Raw genomic sequence first — 20,763 nt, 5'->3', positions numbered from 1 at the left:
AGCTTGTATTGGTATTGGTAGTGGGAGTTGCCTTGGCCCAGGTACAAGACCTTGCAGTTGGGTTTGTTGAACATCATGAGGTTCACCTGGGCCCACTGCTCGAGCCTGTCTAGGTCTCTCTGGATGGCATCCTGTCCCTCTGATGTGTCAGCCACACCTCACAGTTTGGTGTCATCTGCAAACTTGCCGAGGATGCACTCAACCCCACTGTCATTGTCACTGATGAAGATATTAAAGAGTAAAGATATTAAAAAGAATTGTTGCTGTATTATCATATACCTAAGCTATGAAGATAACGTTTGGGTATGTATGTAAAAGTATTTTATGTACCCAAGGGTGCAAAGTAGCTATTGAAGGATTTGATCTCAGCAGATAAAGCAGAGCTTAAATCTCTTTTTGTATCTACTCTTCCTATTTTGTGAATATTGTAGAGCTGTTGATACAGCTGTGAGGCACTAAGGGAGAGAGAAAGGCTATCCTGCTATGAGAAGTTTCAGGTGTACAAAGGACTGAAAGTTTAATCTTAGTCTCATGCTGTTGTGGAGTCTGATACAGTTTACTGGAAAGCTACAGTTAAAAGAAGAATAAAATATCCTTGGGCGTTGTCTGATAATCTGATTCCTTCTGGTAAGCAGGCCCTGTGTCCAGCACAGGAGCCTGCCAATTAGCAGATAAATAGCTATAAGAGCTATACATTTAGTCTAGCGTACTGCAATCTGTCATTATCTTGAACCCTTTGACCCTTATTCTGGGCACCAAAATGAAGTGTTGTGATTTAACCCTGGTAGACAGCCAAGCAACACAGCTGCTCATTTACTTTCAGAAAGGCAATAGTGAAAAAACTCATGGGTTGAGACAAATACTATTTAATAGGTCAAACAAAAGCTGCACAAGCAAGCAAAGCAAAATTAATTCACTATTTTCCACCAATAGGCAGATGTTCAGCCATTTCCATGAGAGCAGAACTTCATCACATATAGTGGTTTCTTGGGAAGACACAGCACAAGTCTGAATGTACCCCTTTCCTCCTTTTCCCCCAAGCTGTTATTGCTGAACATGATGACACATGGTGTGGAATATTCCCTTGGTCCATTAGGGGTAGCTGTGCTGGCCGTGTCCCCTCCCATCAACTTGCACACTGCCAGCTTGCTCACTTGCAGAAATGTCCTTGATTCCGTCTAAGCACTACACAGAAACAGCTAAAACACTGACTCGTTGTCAACACCATTCTCATCACAAATCCAAAGCATAGCACCATACAAGGCACTATGAAGAAAATAAACTCCATCTTTGCCACAAGCAGCACAAAAGAATAGGCAGGTTGTATTGAAGTGCTTCTTTATTTGTTACTATTTTTAAAATACCAATGAATGTGTCAGTTATGGAAATAAAAAGCATTGAAACCATAGAATTCATGTCTCCTTCCCTTATTAATGTTATCTCTGAGGTCTTTTGTCTCTCCGTTGATAGAGTCATGAAAACATTTTTGTGCTGCTGTCTTTGAGAAGGAATGCTGCAGCTCCAGCAGCACTGTTTGGCGCCGAGCAACCTCAGAGCCAGGGACCCACTCTGGCAGTGCCACCTCTCCTAGTCTGTCCTCTGGTCTCCACGCAGGCTCACTTGCTTCTTGGTTCCAGAGCTTGTGCAATACAATTTTGCTTTCCTCCCTGTTTCCATCCTGCGGCAAGACTGTCTTACTAAGTGGGTTTGCCCATATTGTATGTTGGTCCAAATGTTTGGGCTTTAAATCTTCACAGGAAAGAGAACGCGCAGACTCTGGAAGGGACTGAAGTTCCGGCCTTCCTGAAAACTGCCCCTGGTACAGTGCTTCCACTTGCTTTCTATTAACGATTTTCTGAAATCTGCTTATTGGCAGCCCTGCATCCAGATAGTGGTTTTTCTGGTGGGATACCTGAGGTGGTTTGGCCCGCTCGTGGCAGCAGTGCTGTTCCTGCAGAACAGATTCACAGGGATGTCGGCCTTGCAGTAAACGCGCCGTGCGCCCTCCAAGCGGCCTCACTTGTGAGGGACTAGACATGAATGTTTCTTTCTAAGGGAAGAAGGAACATAATTAACACTGTAATCTGAGCATTTTAGCAGCAATTGGTGTAACTGCTGTCTGTGACTAGCAAAATTATTTGAGTCTGTCTTTCCCGCCCCACACTGTGGGACATGAGGGAAGCGTGATGCCTGTAACATGGGGGCTTGCTGTAACATGCCTGTTGTGAGTGCCACAGCGCTCTTGGCCACTTCTTCACTCTGACAGTATGCAAAACACATGCTGGCAAAGGGAAGCAGCCCAAGCATTTGTAACGGCCCTGCTGCTTAGGTGGGTTGGAGTTGGTCTTTTTGCTTTGGAAAAGACAAAATATTCTGCTTTAACACCCCTTAACCCCTTTAACAAAGGGTTATAAAGGTCTTGTGCCTTCATCTCTGTTTCTCTATAAGCAATTGTCTTCCAATTTTTGGTTTTGTAAGTAGTTCCGTAACATGAACAGTGACTTGCTGTAGCACATTTTTAACTTTCTGGGGGAAGTGTTGGTAGTGGGACTGAGGATTGTTGGCTGGCAGGCAGCTTTTTAGCTCTCTCAACCACAGTTTGACCCACTGCTTGAATACTGTTGCCGTGTATTCATCATTTATTGTGTTGAAGCTTCAGACAGTAACGAACTCAAAGCCACACTGTATAACAAAACACCTTTGTGTCATGTTCCCAGGGAGTGGACATCAGCAGTTTCCATGCTGAACATTCTGAGTGTTTGATATTTAGTGTATGCATCTTTGAAATAGGATGATGTTTTTTAGATAAATCAGCATGGCACAAGGTAGGTTTCTACCAATCACACTTTGGAAGATAGAGGGCAATAAAACTGCTCTGTTTTGAATTGATGTAAGCTGCGACTTTGGATTTTCATTTCCAGAGATAAGCTATTGAAATGGTTCTTTGAAGTGTTCACAGTCACAAAGCAAAACATTTGTTTCTTCATCATGTTAGAGAAAAAGCCAGACAGTGTTTCCATTTCAGATGCAGTGATTCAGTTATCAACAACTGGTAAATACCCTTTTGAAGGAGATTTCATTTCTTGGATTAAAAAAAAGGAAATAAATAAATAGAAAATCCAGTAGTAAAAAGCATGACAGTTTGGGGTCTTTCTACCTGGGACCATTTTTGGACTAGAAGTAAAAAAAAAAAAAAAAAAAAAAGACTGCATTTGACTTCTTTACTTCTTGTGTAACTGTGCAGTCATATCTGCAGGCATTACAGGCAGAGAAGTCTGAAACTGCAAGTGCTGTAAAACCAGCAATACTGTGAAAGTATGAGCAGGAACCTGTTCTACCTGCAGACTTGCTTAGTCAGTTCCAATCAATTACACCTGTGTATGTACTGGGCATGACAGTGTGCAGGTGTCACTGACAGGGCTTAAGCCATTACAGGTAAGGATGCGTTAGCAAGAAGCAGCTCAACTTGATTTATATATAAAGCATATCATGCTTTGTTTGCAGTGTCTTTTTACTTTCCTACAGGTCACACTAAATACAAACACTGTTGAAGGTAATAAGGATAGAGTTTTCCAGTTGAGCTTGTATATTCTTTAAAGTAAGTATTTGCATTAAAATGCAATTTGGTAATATTACGGATGCACCATTAGGGAAGAAGGGCAAACCACTCATATAAATGAAGGAGGATGAATCACAGAAACTCTTCCAGACTTAAACTGGTATAATTAGCAAGGACACAACAGTCTGCAATAGTAGTAGGTCACTTACCAAATAAAGCAATGGGCAATAAAGTCATTAAGCTGATGAGTTCAGTGCAGCTGTGCTGATTAACACCAGCTTAATGTCTAGCAAGTGTATTTCAGTTTTTGCAAGACCGCACCATTTAGAGAGCTGCCAACTCCTTTTATGTAGACTGTTACTTGTATTTCCCAAGCAAAAAGCCTTTTGAGTTGGTAGCAACTTTATATGATAAGATAAAAAATAAGCAGATGATCACAATAACCCGACACCAGCACCCCAAGCCCTGAACAAGTCACTAACCTGTCACAAATGTTCTAACAAGCAGCTATGTCAGGAAGGATTTTGTATACTGAACTTTTGCCTTTCTTTTAGAATGAGTCTTGCCCTGCATTTAAGTGGTGTGAAAGGGAACGCTTTGTTCTTACAGTTGGATCTGGTAATACTCTTGTCAATATTAATAGTGGGGAAAGCATCTGATTCTTAGTAAATGCTGTACTTACAAGTTCCACATCTGTACCGAGTTCTCCAGTTAATCTGCCAACTGCTTTCATGTAGTAGTCATCCAGGATAAGGGGATTCATAGGACCTCTTCCTTAATGGAGACATATTTTACTGTCATGCATTTTTTATTAGTTAGGAAAATGAGAATTAGTGCTCAGTCTCTCTGAAAAACATCAGATCATTTACAGTTTATGTGACCTTGGTTGCTAAATTACAGAAAGTGAGTATCTTTGAGAGAACTAGGGGATAACATCTTGTGGCCTTTAATTGCTATCCCAAGTAAATTAGCAACAACAACAAAATGCTTACCTGTGAAGTTTCGATTGTATGTTGTGATCCACTGAGCTCTTTCAATGTTTTGTAGTATATTGGTTGTTCTTGAAGAGACCTTATGTTCTAACTCTCTGAAAGTGGAATTAGGGGCCACAATTTTTGATGGATTTGGATAGTGTATTTGATACTTTTCTTCAGAGAATTTAGGAAGCTAAAGGATAAGAAGAAATAGGTAAGGTATATGCCGAAAGTGTGGATAAAATGTTTTAAAGCTTTAAAACATCCCACCTGCCCCAACATAATCTGTTTAGAAATTCTAAAGCAAATCTTTTTTCCAGTATTATGACTGAAGTGGGAACATTTAACAGACACATGACTCAGCTGAATTCTGTTCAAAGAACTTGGAATCAACTTCTCTTCAACTCACACGAAGGCAGAACATTGCAAGCTCTATGAGCTTTATTTTGTAGTCACAATAACAGCCTGCCTGAAAATGGACTGCCACTTTGAATTTCCCCTTTTGCATCCCTAAGACTGTGTCTACAAAGACCTTGTCTACAGCTTTCGTTGTTTACCACTACCTTTTCCTACATTCTTCATGACTTTTATCTGTCAACAAACTTCAGGCTACATCCCTCTAGGAAGAGAACCACTTGTTTAACCGGGCTGAAGAATAGTAGAATCACAATCATTCACAAAGAATTTCACTCTTCTGTTTCACGGATCAGGATAGTCCCCATCATTATAGCTGAGAAAAACAAGGTTGGAGTCCATTCAAAAAAAGATGTCTATTTCCTTCAGGATATGAAAATAGAGTCTGTATAACACCCTGTCAGCATTACAGGACTTTTGTAAAGGTATGGAGGAACAAAAACTACTGCTCAGACCTATTTCTCTTATGGACTGCAAAGTGTAATCTTATTCTCTGATCCAAAGGCTCCCCCCACCTCCTGCAACCCTGAATGCATCATCATCAGCTACTATTAGATCTTGTTCTTATCTCCAAAGCTGTAACTTAACTCCAAAGCTCTGTAAAGCTAGAACCTATGAGAATTAGTCAACACTTGAAGGACTTCAGTCACAAGACAACCAGCTAGCTGCTGATCTTTATATGTTGCTGAGGTGGGTGAAAGCCTTGCGCTCTTCCTCATTGTGATGCTCAATTAATGACCTGAAAGTATTTGGAACAGTACAGTATCTCCCTATGTAACATTTTTTCCTCCCTGAAGGATATATGACAATTTGATTTAAAAGGGAAAAAAAAAAAGACATTCTTCTCTTTGCTCTATGAATGACATACTTGCAAGCATGCGTGCTGTCTTCTACAGCACAAAGCCTCCTTCAAGGAATCAAAGGGAATGCTGACAACTTCATGCCTGTATGGGTTACCTGCAATAGTAACACCATTGGTCAGAATGACAGATGGATCTGCATTTTAATCTGTAGATGTTTGCTCACACTGTAGACAGTTGTGCTGATTGCAGATGTTTTTTCTGGAGCCACCTCTAATGTCTTTTCTACCTAGATAGAGAGACCTCACGGATTTGTAGACAGAACTCATCTTCACTTTTCTGTAGCAGGGTTAGATCAGCTCATGTATTTAATCAGCTGTCTTTCTGGAAGTTATCAAACTCTCACTTGCATTCTGATGTAAGAGAAAGTCATATCAAATGGGGGGAACAGCAAATGAAATTAAAGTGTTTCTTAGGTGCCAGCAGTACCTGTTCCCTTAGCTAGTAATTCTGAACCTACTTAGCTTTTCTGGAAATAGATCTTGGCCTCCAATGATCCTCCTGTTGTGCAAAAATAGACTTTGTTAAGTCCACCTCCACATGTGCAATTAGCATTTCTAAAACTGAACAATGATCAGTGAAAAGTGACTAATAAAAGCCACTCCTGGCATTAATATTCTATGGAAAAATTTTTGATTTGGATAAATAAGCATGGCTCTGCCCCTCTCTCCCCCCACCCCCCCAAAAAAAGGTATACACAGTAATATATGTAAGTGTACAGTTCTGGGAATTGCAGTTCCCGGTTCAGTTCAGTGTACAGTTCAGTGACTGGGAATGGCAACTAATTAATGCAAATTGACCTGTTACTTAACATTATCAGCCTTTACTGTATAGAAAAGCTTCTTATCCATGCCAGTGTGTGCTGCTTCTGTTTCACACAGCTATTGCCAAAACCATTCCGAAGAGCCATAGAACAGAGAGGTGGTGGCTTTCTTCTGTCCCATCTTTCCCCTGAGTCTGTGTGGTCAGCAGCTGTCAAGTATTGCTGATTGGTTCATTCAAGTAGTCTGGGAAGTCATCCGAAAGAAAGTACCTGTCAAAGTCCTGATGTAGTAGGCTGCTCCCAGAAAAACAAAAAAACAAAACAAAACAAAACCCAGCAGAACAAGAGCAAGGTTATCTTTCCCTTTTCATCCAATGTATTATTTAAACCATTTTCTGGACAAAATGCTGGCGCATCATGATGGCTTACACTGTGTTCCTTAAAAAATAAGTTACTTTGGCATTCTAGTCTTCATTGTATCATTTCTGTAGCGATAAAAGATTTTAATCATTTAGTATGTTTTATTGTCCTCAGCCAAGATATGGCACAGGCATGGCTTTTGCCCAGAAATTGCTAGTTTTTGAACCCTCTGATAGATTTTTTCCATCTGTTTCCATCTGCTGTTCCCTCAGACCGTGAAGAACTATTTACCTACCAAAAGCCATCAGATATGCTGGATGATACGTCTTGCTTTCACGGAGATTAACATTAATTTTAATGGTTCTGTTAGCTTCTGAGGCTACAAAGTCTTTACATGAAACAGAGGTTAACTCATCACTCTCAGAGCTGACGTATTCCCCAGCTGAGACTGCATCAGCACACAAGAAGCTCAACTTGACCACCTGTGTTCTCAGATCCTGGCTCCATTAAGCTTCATTAGAAAAGAGTCATGAGACTTAAGCAGAGTTCTAAATAAGATTATTGAATATGTGATCAACCAACACAAAACCGTCTTACCTCTGGTACTCCGTAGAACAACCACATCAAAAGCCTCGCAGGAGATATCAGAATGAAAAGGCTGGCAACAGCTTGCATCAGTTCCAGTGTCTCGATCCTCAGGTGATCTGAAGTCCGGGAACATGGCATACCTAGAGATGTGTGTCTGGTAGGGATGAGAGGTGGGAAACGGCAGGCTCAGCGGTCTTGAATTGGTTTCAGTTGGCAGGAGAAGAACAGAAAGAAAGAATTCTTATTTCACATTTCACAGAGTTTTAGCATGAAATATAGCAGCTTGCAAGAACTAGGAGAGAAGTAAAAAAGCAGAGGTGACGTCTTTGTTCTCTAATCCCCCCTTGCTTGTACCCTATAATGATTTCACAGCGATCATTCCCTTGCCTTGCTCCTATGTTGTCTGCTGTTATAGAAGAGAGCCATTCAATCTGTTTTTGCAACTTGCAGAACTGGGTACATGGACTACCATCACTCCTCAGCCCAAAGCACAGTTGTCCAATGCTGAAGTGTAGTATCTACTGTTTTCAGCAGTTTCTTTCTGATGCTTAAAGATGGAACCCAGTCAACTGGGATACCTCTGTCAAACCCCAAATGCAAATAAAAATATTTGCTTCTTTCACCATAGCCTTCTTATTAGCTACAGTTATCTACAAATAAATTTCTCAGACATAACAATTCTCGTGAGTCTATCACAAACAATATTGAATATCATAAAATTTGGGAATTTACTTTGGTCTCAATGGGATGCAGGGCAGGACTGCTCTGCAGAGACAGGTGCCCACTAGGAAAATTTTAAATGACTGAAGAACTTGTGGGAATAAAAGGATTTCCTGCAGGCTCCAAAAGGTGAAAGGGTTAAGTAAAGCAAGGTTTTCCAGAGGAGCAGTGTGAAGAGAAGTGGGGGGGTAACAAGTGAAGAACACCCAACACAACAGAAGCAATCTCATCTGCCATTCACAGGTGCAACCTCGACTGAGAAATTTTGACCTTAGAAGGGAACAGGGAAGGATTTCAGATGCAATTGCATCTAAAGCAAACGTTCATGCCACTCGTTCACACAGAGCTGTAAAAGAGGCCAAGATACAAAGCAGAAGAAAGAGAGGACAAAACTCAGTGAATTCAATTCTTTACACTTCCATGCTGTACAGGAGACTATAGTACCTCTAGACATGAGTAACTGTGGGTGTGGTTTCCTGTGGCAGTAACTCTGTTCTCTGTGCTTGGGGTTTTATTCAGCCCTTCATGTGTAATTACTCTAAGTAAACCTGGGGCTCAGTGAAAAAGAGCTCCAGTGCTAGTGCTTTGATACTGGAAGATATCTGTCCTGAAGAAGACGAGAGGGACTGACATGAATTAATATTTACAGAAGGATTTCTTGTTATTAATGGACCAGGTATCCTGGTTGCTATTGATGTAAAACCGGGACACTTTGTTCCATTGCTAGATCTGCAGCTAAGCTCTGTGGCTCTGGTAGCCAACTATTTATTAGCATTAAAAAATCAAATACAAACAGTGGTTCTTGCAAATCTTGCTTTTAATATAGTGTTGCACGAAGAACATTCCCATTAGTCGCTTGAAGAAAGTAGAAATGAGAAGTATCTTTTCTATTGCCTATATCTTTCCTTAGCAAGAAAAGAACCACAGCTTTTGTTTATAATCAGTCATACCAAGTCATATTTACTTTTATGTGGCTTAAGGGAAGGGAATGTGAACTTCTGATTCTCACAGAGCTGAAATTGAAATTAATAGTAACTGAGTTTGTGTGTATGAAGTCAAAATTCATATATAAGCAGGCACTTATTTATGGTAGTAAGAAAGATGAAGCTGAGCTGGAGAGTTTTATGGGATTCTGAGAATCAAGACTTCACAGAGTTCCCATGCTGCTGTGGCTGTTCTTTTCAGCTTTCAGTTTTTCATGATAGACTAGTCAAAAAGTATTTTAAATCCTGAAATAACAGGAATCTTCTGAGGAAAATGAAAGCTGTACTTTATTCCAGTAGGAGAGACTAGCACCCCATTTGGATTCTTCTAAGCTCTACCACAACTGCATGCAGCAGCTCACTGAGAGCAAATGCCATCTCCCAGTTGCTGCTGAAAGCAAAGACCTGATCTCAGATGGGAGCAAAATTCATTGCCCAGACTATGTATCATGAAGTAACAAATTGTCTTATAAAGTTGAGCTCTTCGTAGGCTTCTCTCTCATGAATTCACTTTATACATACCTTAGACCTTTAAATGTTCTTGGTAGATGCTCTCAAACTCTTCACATCACATCAGGTAAAAAGGCCATGAACAGCACAGCCAAGAAAACCCAATTAGACCATAGGCTAGTCAGCAAGATAGGTATTGTTAGGAGAGTGGGTGTGCCTGGCAAACACAGCTAACCTGCTGAACGCATCGCTAAATGCTTCATTTGAAAGAGAGCTTGTTGTTGAGTAGCTTTCCTGCCAAGGGACTTTCACTGCACGATTATGGCAGAAAGGCCTTTTTATTTCATTAAGGAAGAGACAAGGTACAGAATAGCTGAAATATACTTACTTAGCCAAACTGCTCGGTGGCTTACAAAGTCTGTGTAAAAAAAGAAAAATAATGAGTTAGTTGAAATGACTCATGTTCATTTGCACCTTCCACATTTGATCTGGATCTGTGCAAACAATATATATTAAAGACAGAACTATGTGTAAGCAGTGCATACAATATTCTTACTGATATCACTTATTCCATGATAAATGCCTGGTATTGCTGGGAGTTAGAAATGGTGCCTGGAACAAGTGGTTTGAAAAATGTCTTTTTAAAAGAAGTGAGGAAAAAAACCTGCGTAATGTATTTACACTCCTGCATAATCAATCCTTTATTAATTAACGACCGAAAGCAGTATCAGTAAAACCAAATCGGTAATGCAAATCAGAAAACTTATCCTTTTATATTTGCAGGGAAGGCACTTATTAATTCCATACTGATAAACTACTTATATTTTACCTTGGAGACTTTATTTTATGCTTCAAATAATTTTTAAAAATCTAATTAAAGGAAAACATTAAATTTTAAGGGCAAGAATTTAATCACTGAGTCTAGCGAGGAGTCTTTTGGTGATTGTACCAAGCCAGAAAAATGGCTAAGATTAAAAAAATAATTGAATTGCTTAATAGTACTATTTGATATAACAAAAACATAGGAAAATGTCTGAAAGAACATTACCTGACGGATCAACTAGTAAAAGATAAAAATGGTTCACCTGAAGCTCAAAAATTGGCCAAACCCCCTCGTGTTTCTCAGTGAGGAGATGTCTTGGACTCATTCCCAAGCAGGAGGTGATAGCTTCATCCCTGATCTAATCTCCATAGAAAGAGATGTTGCACAGGAACAAAGAGGAAACACACTATTGCCTAAAGATGTTAAATACAGACCCTTGCTCAGTTTTTCCCTTCTCTGTAATGGTTATTGTGAAAATAAACTTCCAAGTGCCGTATCAGTTTTATTCATGTGTTATTCTGATGCAGTGTGCAGCATTCCTGCTGCACTGCAAAATCTGGGATTCTGTGGGACTGACCATGATGTATTATGTCTCAGAAATTACCATACCAGCATAACTCACACCTCAGCTAAGTTGAATGAAAGATCTGCTTTCCTTTTCATGTGTGATCAGCACACACAGCAGCACTTTCACAAAGTGTTGGATTTTGAAAACCATTCGTATACTGTTATAATGACCTGTCTTGGTACATGAAAGCCTGCAAAAATAGCCACCCTTACAGTAAAGCAATCCTTAGAGGTTTCCACAAATAATTAGTTTTCCATTTCTACGATTAGAACAAAATTGTTTGGTGCTTTAGGCATGGAGGAAAATTGTTAGCTTTTATTCTCCATTCACGTTATGTTACTGTGTGAATTGTTACGTTCTTCGTTGCATTCACTGTGTAAGGAGAATAAATCTGCTGTGGGCTTCATCATTGCACAAATATTTGAATACCTTTGTAGAACACTTCATTGTAATATCTGAACATAAAGCAGAACAATAAAATAAGGATAGCTGCAATTCCATGTGTACCGTGATGTAGAGAAGCTTTGTTGTAGCATCAAGGAAGGCTTTACACATTCAAAGGTGGGAAATATTTTAGAGCGTTCCTTATATTTTTAATTTTTGAACTGGATTATCAGGTCTGGAACCACTCATCCTGAATGGTGATATAGAAAGGTGGAGCACCAACAGGAAAGGAAGAATGTTATAGTAATTTTTCCAGACTTGAGTCTGAGAGGCTTCCACTTGACTTCTAGTAGACCAAAATCCCCGGTGTTGCGCAAGATGTTGTTGTCCCTTAATGTGTTATCTGTTCCTGTATGTTCAGTCCACAGTCCGTGTGTGTGTGCGTGTGTGTTACTAAGGTTCTTAGCAATGGCTCAAGGCTGTTTTTCAAGGCCTTTCCGGGCATTTGATGTAAACTTGAGGACTCCGAACACCTTTAGGTGGAAGGAGGCAGCTACTGTTCTCCATTACACTTGTCTGTGAGGACACAGGAGCTAATGCACTCGCAACAGATGCATCTATACAAAGTGATTCATTCTAATACAGAACTGTACAAGGATCTGCAGTGTGCAAACTTAAGGCAAAGGCAGAGTTCTCTCATGAAATTGTACAGAGTTACTGCAGATGCCTGGTAATTCATTTCCCACAAAAGACATTAATGGCTCAGAGGAGCCCTCACAGGGCTATAAGGTAAATAAACTGTGTATTAACAGCTCCCAGGTAGACCTGCAGAGCAGCACTCAGTGAGCATTTTTCAGGAAACATTCCATATGGATGTCACTGCTTAATAGTCTCTGACAGTAGAAAGACTGTTTGCTCTGAAAGACCTTGAACTTTGAACATGGTAGAATTGTTTGGCATATGTTTCATTTTTCATTTTAAAGGATGTATTAAGTCTTTAAAAGACAGAGAGAATATAACCTTAAAGGAAAAAAAACTGTTCTAACTAGGACAAAGTGTAAACTGTAACATATTCTTAGAGATCTGGCATGTTTCAGATGAAGATGTGGGCTCAAAATAGTGGAGAAAGTACATCAGTGCTAATGATCAAATAAGGTTGTATCCAAGGTTATGCACATTTCAGTATGCGTGGGGGCAGAGTCTAATGCATGCTTATTTACCAGCTCCTTCCTCGTTGTGTAGACAGCACGAGGCCGTACAGTCAGAGCAGTCCCTGATTACTTTCTCTGAAGGAAGCAAATGCCCAGAAATGTGCCATGATCTCTGTCTTAGCCTGAATATGGGGATGATCCACTGTGGTGAGGAACTGGCATGAGGACATCTCTTGCTGTGAAGTGAACAAATTCCTGAGTCCCTGGGCATCATTTACCAACGTGTGCTTCAGACTGGCCAGCCTTGGAAATACTGAAAACACTCCCACCTTACCCAGAGGACAATTTTTAATTGTTCTCTGTAACCTACCAGTGCTTCTGCTGTTTCAGGGACACCAATACAGATGTCACGTAGCAAGACCAGCAGGTCATCATTGGCTCATTGTTTCCTGGTATTATTCCATTGCAGTTGATGGGAGTTTTCTTGGGGACACATCAGGAAATAAAACCGAATCAACTGCCTGACTGTGCAACATAAGAGAAGCAGAAATGTGTGGAAGTGATTGGTGTTAAAGAGTGGGTGATCCTGGTTCAGCATCAATTGTACATCTCAAACTTGAGATGTGTGCACAGCATGTATATGGACTGAGCTCTGCTAACTTTCTACAAGATTGGCTGGTTTCAAAAAAAGCTTTCAAATACTCCATTATGTCACAGAAGTGCATTGGCCAGTTCTTGCTATTTAGTTCCTAGGTGACATGTAGGAAGAAGTGTGCAGGAAAGCTTGCTGCTTCCTTGTGGCTGTAATCAAATTGTGCAAAAGCAGCACAGCTGATACAGTTAATGTGCACAGTGCTGGCAAAAGGCCGTAGTCTGTCCCAATAAAAAGCAGTGCACTCCTGTGGTAACCGAGTTCACCTCTTCTTGTCCTGTAATGGGGCAATAAAAAGAGGAGCTTGCAGACAGCAGCGAGCTACAAGGGCAGGGTGGCAGCTTTCCTTGTGTAGCTCTGTGGCCTGTTCACAGTAAGCTCTCCTGCTTTTCTGGAGTGTTTTAAGTCTACACAAAATGGGCAGCAGGTCACTCATGTGCAGGGAGGCTAAACAAGGTCAAACAGTACCCCTCACAGCCTTGGAAAGATAACTGAGAAAAATCATTGCAGAATTATTTTCAGGTTTCTGTTATGCTCACCTACTAACATCAATGTGAGAGGTGTAACATTTTTCATTATCTGCTTTTGATAAGTTTACATTTAATTTTTAAATTAGTTTAATCTAAAATTGCAGTTGTTTGATCAAATTTATATGTTTTGCTGGTGCCATCAAGTGGCAAAATGTTGTATTGCAGAAGTCCAGCTCCATATCTACTATGTGTCTATATATACACACGGTGTCATGGTTACTGCAGTTAATTCAGTTTAATCTGAATTCCAGCTAGCAGAAAAGCTGGTATTTTTGAGTGTTACAGGTTGATAAATATGGCCAACATGTAAAACAAATTCAGAGACCCTTGTTGAAGAGAGCTAAAAAGAAGGGGCCCAATGCTGCCTTCTGAATTTCTGTTCCAGCTGCTCTCCTTGTTGCAAGCTAGTCCCTTTTTACAGAATGTGTCCTTTTAGTTTTCATGTCTTACATGTGTATTTCATATCACATGTGTATATCAGCAGAGTAGAATGAATATTCAGTTTGCTGTTATGTACACTAAATTCACAAGCTGAGTAGCACAGTTTAAACTTACAGATCATCATTCATACGCACATCACTTTTTTTCAGCATGGTGACATCATAGTACTGCTCAATAGGAAGGCCTCTGTGAAAAGAGAAAATGTAAATGCAAAATGCTTATTCCCTATATTCTTCTAAATATCAAAAAAAAAAAAAACTGATCTGGATTTGTCTAGATTCCTCAGAGAATATCAAAACTCATAGATGCTACCTGTTTAGAAATCCTCTGATGGTTTCAAAATCGAAGTACTGCAGGCATAGATTTTGAGTGGTGTTGAGCACCTATGCTTGACTCTGAAGTTCCTGAGAATCTGAGTATTTCCAGCTCTGAAAGCTTGGCTCTTACAGCCCCTGACCATGTACCCCAACACTCAGTAGGAGCTGTGGGATCTGGTTTCACACTGATGTATTCTGAACCCCTTGAAGAAGAAGCAAAGATACACTGTGTGTCTATCTCAAAGAGAAACAGAATTTCAGCTGTGAAAGCGTTGAATCATATATTGTATCAAAAAACTGTTCTTCCTTCTAGCTAGAGGCTTTTTAGAGGTCTAGACGGGGTTATCTAGGATACAAGTGGGCTTAAAGATCGTAAGGGACAATGACCCTAACTGACAGTTGGGTTACCAGGTAGTGCTGAAGGCCTGACTCAAGTAAAGGCCAGCTGGTTATTTTAAATTTGCTAGCAGGTACACTGGGTTGGGGCCAGAGCTGGGATTGGAATTTGGCTGACAAGGTGATGAACTACATTTGAGGCTGGGCCCCTTGGAGTGCCTGTTTACATTTTTTCCCAGACAGATGCAATAGTTAGCTTATCTGACTTATCAACAGAGATTTCTGGGCTAAGGCTAAGGCTGAGGTCAGGAAGAGAGAAAGGAAGAGCTAGACTCAAGTTCCATTTGGGACCAAAGAGACTGTGAGTATGTGTAGGTGTGGTGTCAACAGGGCCCTGTGTCTAAGCTGAAGTGTAGGCAGAAAGCACTGGGTTGGGGACTGATCTGGTAGGGAAGAGTGGGGTTTATGACTTGGTGTGGAAAGTGCTACTATGTGTTTTCATTTTCTGTCAGCCCTAAGCTAGTAGGCTCTTTATGTGCCAGGTGAAGTCCAAAGTCCAGAAGCCAATGAGTAGTCCAGTGAGTCCAGAAGCCACAACCCATAGGTACTACTATAATCTCCACTGAAACCTCTGTGCAAAAATCAGGTTTCCTGTTCTGCCCTTGAGTCAAGGACAGGGCCTGGACAGAGCAAGGCCAGAGGAGGCAGAACTCAGAACTCAGAGGCCCTGAACTTGTCTGATCCTGGGCCATGGCAGCAAAGAGGGGATGCTACACTGCTGAATGGGGTCTGACTGCATCATGATGGGTGAATGGCAGCCTTCAGTCTAAGCTGTATCGTTTAGCACCAAAAGAGCAAAGTGTGCTAAGAGTTTGAGAAGGAACCTTGAGTCAGAAAACAAACCCCAGAGCTCAACCCCTCAGCTCTTGTCTAATGAAGACAGATCACTTTCTGAAAAAGCTGTGCATCTACTTGTCATTTTTTATGCCTCTGGGATTTGTGGATGCTGAACTTTAGTGTAAATTAGGCCACTAGACACTTTTAATGTCAGGAAGGGTGTCTGGGACAGCAGTCAAGAGTAAATCATTATCAACAGATGGGCAAAACAAAACAAAGGAATTATGGAAATGTGGAATTCTAAGTTTTTCAGCACAATACTCTGCAGAGATAATGTGGGTGCCAGTATATTCACACATCAATATTTCAGGCTTTGTGAAAAAGGTGAAAATTTAAAACGCTTTTTTTCTGGAATTCTCATATTTTCTCATATGTTTCAGTCTACATTGCTCTCTAAACCGTTAAGTGCCCATTCTTGTTAAAATCCCTTTATTTCAACATTGTGACTGTGAAAAGTATTTGTTGAGCTTACCTTGGGCAAGGGAATACATCACTACCAAAATGACGATGTCCTCTCACAAGTGTGCATGGTGATCTGTGGTCTTTTGGCAATACAGGCAGAACAATTTCTCCATGCTCCCTTTCTGTTCCCCCAGAAAGCTTGCAGTGATGAAGGGATTCCCTGAACTCTTCATATCTGAAGGAAAGAACACCCCAAAATAATCCTTTTACAGAAGCAATGGTGATGGCTGCTCCAACAGTAAAAATGTGGCTTTATTTTCTTGGTTCTGAGTTACTCAGTCTTATTTTGGGTGATGAACTGGCACTAGAAGTACAGTGGCGATTGGCAGTTGTCAATAAAGGTTGAATCAAGTCTATTATGTTTTGATCAGTAAGAGAAAGAAAGAAGCTGATACATGCAGCATGTACATCTCACAAAACCTTAGCTTCCAGCATGTAGATTCCTACACTGTCCCATGAGTAAGCACTACAGAGTGGCATATGGACAGTGAACATATACAGGGACACAGATGGAAGCTTTAACATCTAATTCCCACTGATTTCAGAACTTGCTGTTTGTGCTTTTGAGAGTCTTACATCTCAGTCCCTAGAGAGGGGTGAGTGAAGCATTTGGATACGGTTGCAGACAGGAAACATTTGTTGCCTGTGGGGTAGCCACTGCTCTGCTACCACAACACAGGACATGGTGAATCAGGATGTGGTGAACCATACAGATATTGCAACTTGCTCCCAACCAGCTTGAACTTCTCTACCATGTGCTCCAAAGTATGGCACGGATCAAGGTGCATGGGTACAATTTCTGATGGAGCAGGGTATATCAGCTAAAGAAGCAGAGATCTTATTAATCCTTGGGAATATTGATCATTAATTTGGAATCAGATGGGGCGAATGTTTGGATTAAATTATACCTGGGAGAAGCACCACTCTACATGTACTGGCTGGATTCAGGCTTACATTGTTTTTCAGGTGTTTCTCCTAAGTGTGACTAGTCTTATATTGATTCAAAGGTAGAATAATAACCTCGAGTCTGCATGTTTTAAAATATAAAGAGAAATCGATGCATTATTATGTGGCTGTATTTCAACAAGCTTTACAATCCTGACTTTTGTTGTGAGTTTTGACTTTTAAGAAGGAAAAAAGAAATAGCTACAAAAACAAGCAAACAAACAAACTTGTCCAAGTGCATTTAGATCCCAACATTTTCCTGGCAGAATCCTGTGTATTGAAACAGATCTGAGGTAACTGTAGGGGAAAGATGGTGACATATGAGATATGGACACTGCTGCTGTTGTGTGGTGATTTGTTCTCTGTAATCTGGCAGAGAAGTGCCATCCTGTCATTTGGTTTCATCCTTGGATGTTAGCACCATGCTGCTGCCACCCAGTGCTGCTCCTTTGTGCCAGGGAAGGTTCAGGTTGGACATCAGGAAAAAGTCCTTCTCAGAAGGAGTGGTGATGCATTGGAATAGGCTGCCCAAGGAGGTGGTGGAGTCACTGTCCCTGGAGGTGTTTGAGAGCAGTACAGATGTGGCACTGAGGAACATGGTCAGGGGGCATGGTGGGGATGGGTTGGTGTTTGGATTAGATGACTTTAGCGGTCTTTTCCAACCTTAATGATTCTGTGATTCTATGATTCTGCCATTATGCAAGGGACAATGCATTTGTGTTGTAGTGTGAACCAAAATAAAAAGCTGATGTTCTGAAGATTATCAGAAAGCTTAAATTTCTGAAGGAACTTCAGCATCCATTTCTTACATTGTTCCTAAACCTTCCTTTTCACTTCCTCAGAGTAGTCAGGCAGACGCTGTCCCATCTGCATGGCTGTGGTATTTGTATTCATTAAACCACTCTCATTGGAAACACTAATAAATCATCCCTGTTGGCTGCTATCTCTAGGTTGCTAATTAGCATAACAGCCGTTTTATGTAAGCAGTAGGATGAAGCACTGCGCATACAGATCCCCGAGTCTGATGCTCATTCAGCCCAAACAAGGCTCTGTTAAGCTTAAAATGTCTCCAAGTCTCATTCTCATAAAGAAATATTTATAGTTGATACTGATCCAGTGATATTAAAGATTTTGAGGACATAGAGAAACAGTGTCTCTGCCCAGAAAATATCAATTGGAGCCTCAGATGGATTGACTTTTATAGAAGATACTGTGAACAAAGTACTGCTCATTCAGCATCTCAGCAATATAGCCAATGACTTAATACAGGTTTTCTGTTTCTGAAATCCATGATTCTAGATGTATTCTGAATGCTGCCAGACAACTTACAGCTTTCTAGCTCTTTTGTTCTGGCAGAAGAAAGAGAAAGAAGTTAATGTTCTGGTATCAAAATATCTGTTTGCAGGCACCTTTTTATTTTAGAAAGGTTGCATTTTTGCCTTCAAATTTCTTGTTGTTGTATGAAGCTCAAACCAAAGTGTATGAATAAAGTGTTGTGAGCCTGTAAAGCCAGTAACTGATTTGATCAGCACATGAAGCCAACACAACTGAAAGTGTGTTGCCAACAGCTTCCAGATCTGTGGAAAGTATTTTCTTAGAGCAATAGAATTGGACTCAATTCTGTGTGAGCTTACATAGGATCCATTGGCACAGGCCTTTTAATTTGCATCAGGAGTGCACTTCTGACATGAATCTTGTGATGGTCTCTATTTTGCAGTGCCTTGGCTTGGAGACGTGAAGTGGGTTCATTCTGGATGAAATTAACTGGAAGATGTGCTACAGGAATGTAGCCGGAGTATAATGCAGTGCTCAGTCCCTGGAATTGTACTAGAGGTAATCTAAACTAAACAGCACCTGAAATTCAATTTTCTCTGAGCATAAAAAATAGTAGAAGTCAGCAGCAGTAGTAAAACAGAACTCTGTATGTTACATGAAAACTCAGAACTAAATATTCTAACAACAAAGATAAAATCTCGTGTCAAAGAACACTGACTTGAATCTAACCCTTGAATTTGTTGCCTATCTAAAAAAATAGAAATGCAGATCCCAGAATAATTTTGGCATTAGTACTGAGCACCATGAAGATTCAGATTGCCAGAAATTTAAAAGCTCTGGGCATTCTGCCACATGCTGACCCCCAGCTAACAGTTTAACTAGCCCATAAAATAATATAATAATGCAGTGGTTCCAAAAACTTTCTTATTACATGTTAATAACTACCAAAGCAAACTGCAGGCTTCCTGTCGTTAAATGTTAATCTTAAAGTTTATCTCAGTAATTCTAGGTCAATCTGTAATCTAGAAAAAAAGTTCAAAATAGGACTAGATCAAAGAAGAATACGATAAACATTGGTGATCCATTTGTGAAATACGCTCCTTATGTATTTTTTTTTCCCAAACTGGAAATACAATATACATGTCACTTTTATTCTTCATGAAAATTATTTCAAGAGATATTTGAGCCTTAAAACCACAACATAATATATTTTCAGTTATAATCATGTTTCCCACAGAACTGACAGACCGTAGCATTAGGCTATAATGGAAAGAAAAGAATATGCCAGAAAAATACAACCCTTAGAAAATACTTTTTAGTAACAGCAATTGGGTATCAAATACTTCTAATGGAATCATTTTTCTGTGTGAATTTTGTTCTTACCTGTCTTGCAAGACAGTTGGAGGTGAAGGAATTTGAAGTGGAGTCAGTACCTCATTGGACTGAAAGGTTCTCGATAAGATTGTTTTCCCTCCTGTTTCTCTGTGGTAGCGGAGCAGGTCATGCAACATCATCATTTTTCATATCTGATGTTCTAGGGGAGGATAGAGGGATAAAGTACCAAATAATCAGAGGTTTTGCCTGTGCATACAGGTGCTAAATAAGGAACATACATGAGTTCTGCATATTTTGGTTAAGTGTAGACTGGAAGTGACTGTTGCTTTTACTCCAGCTGTTGGTCATTTCCACTCGATTATAGAACAAAGCAAAACTGAGAGGCAGAATTAAAAAATGTGATGCAGTTGCTTTGTGTTATTGGTGAACAGGAGCTAGAAAACACTTTCAAGTAATGGCTGAAGGAAGTTTGGAGTTGCACTCAGGATTTCTCACTTGCGATCATTTGGATTCAGTGTAAAGTTCCAGTACCACTCTGGGAAAGGGGATACTGTTCCTTTAAAATTTCTCATAGGAATTTTTTTCCTAGTTGTCACAATTGTCATTCTACCAGTGTGCTGAGAGGAAGTACTTTAGTGCTCCTGTCACCTGTATTTCAACACTGGTGACAAAGGCACATAATCTAGTGAGCTCTGTGTGAGGAGAGGTAGGTAGTATACCAAGTCAGCATAAGCATGCTGTCAGGTTCAGACAGCATTCTGCTGTCTAGGACCTCATGCAGGTGTTTGTATCTGAACAGGCTGCCTCTGTTCAGAGCTACTCTGGTGTGCAAGAGAAAAGTATTGGGAGAAAAGTATTGAGCTTTTTACTTGTTAAAGCTCTAGTTGACAGCATTGGGAGTCTTCTGTCAAATAACATCAGCAACTTCTTAGATAAAGTGTATGAAGAAGCACTGCTGTTACCTCCTCCTCCAACA

General features: G+C 40.3%; 1 protein-coding gene across 1 annotated transcript; it reads right to left on the bottom strand.

Moving 5' to 3' along the window:
• Positions 1-1,375: 1,375 nt before the first annotated feature.
• Positions 1,376-19,969, bottom strand: CUNH7orf31 (chromosome unknown C7orf31 homolog). Its single transcript, XM_042817494.1, has 9 exons — positions 19,836-19,969; positions 16,243-16,407; positions 14,335-14,406; positions 10,060-10,089; positions 7,528-7,712; positions 5,814-5,904; positions 4,552-4,652; positions 4,242-4,333; positions 1,376-2,050 (listed from the first exon to the last, which is right to left on the bottom strand). The coding sequence occupies exons 1-9, from the start codon at positions 19,967-19,969 to the stop codon at positions 1,376-1,378; spliced, it is 1,545 nt and encodes a 514-aa protein (XP_042673428.1).
• Between the last annotated feature and the right edge of the window lie 794 nt (positions 19,970-20,763).

This window comes from Centrocercus urophasianus, unplaced genomic scaffold (assembly GCF_019232065.1).
Source record: "Centrocercus urophasianus isolate 14NV4802_14NV808 unplaced genomic scaffold, USGS_Curo_1.0 seq_16, whole genome shotgun sequence".
NCBI lineage: Eukaryota > Metazoa > Chordata > Aves > Galliformes > Phasianidae > Centrocercus > Centrocercus urophasianus.
Note: the sequence above shows the minus strand (reverse complement) of the source record. Positions and strands in the feature narration are given on the sequence as shown.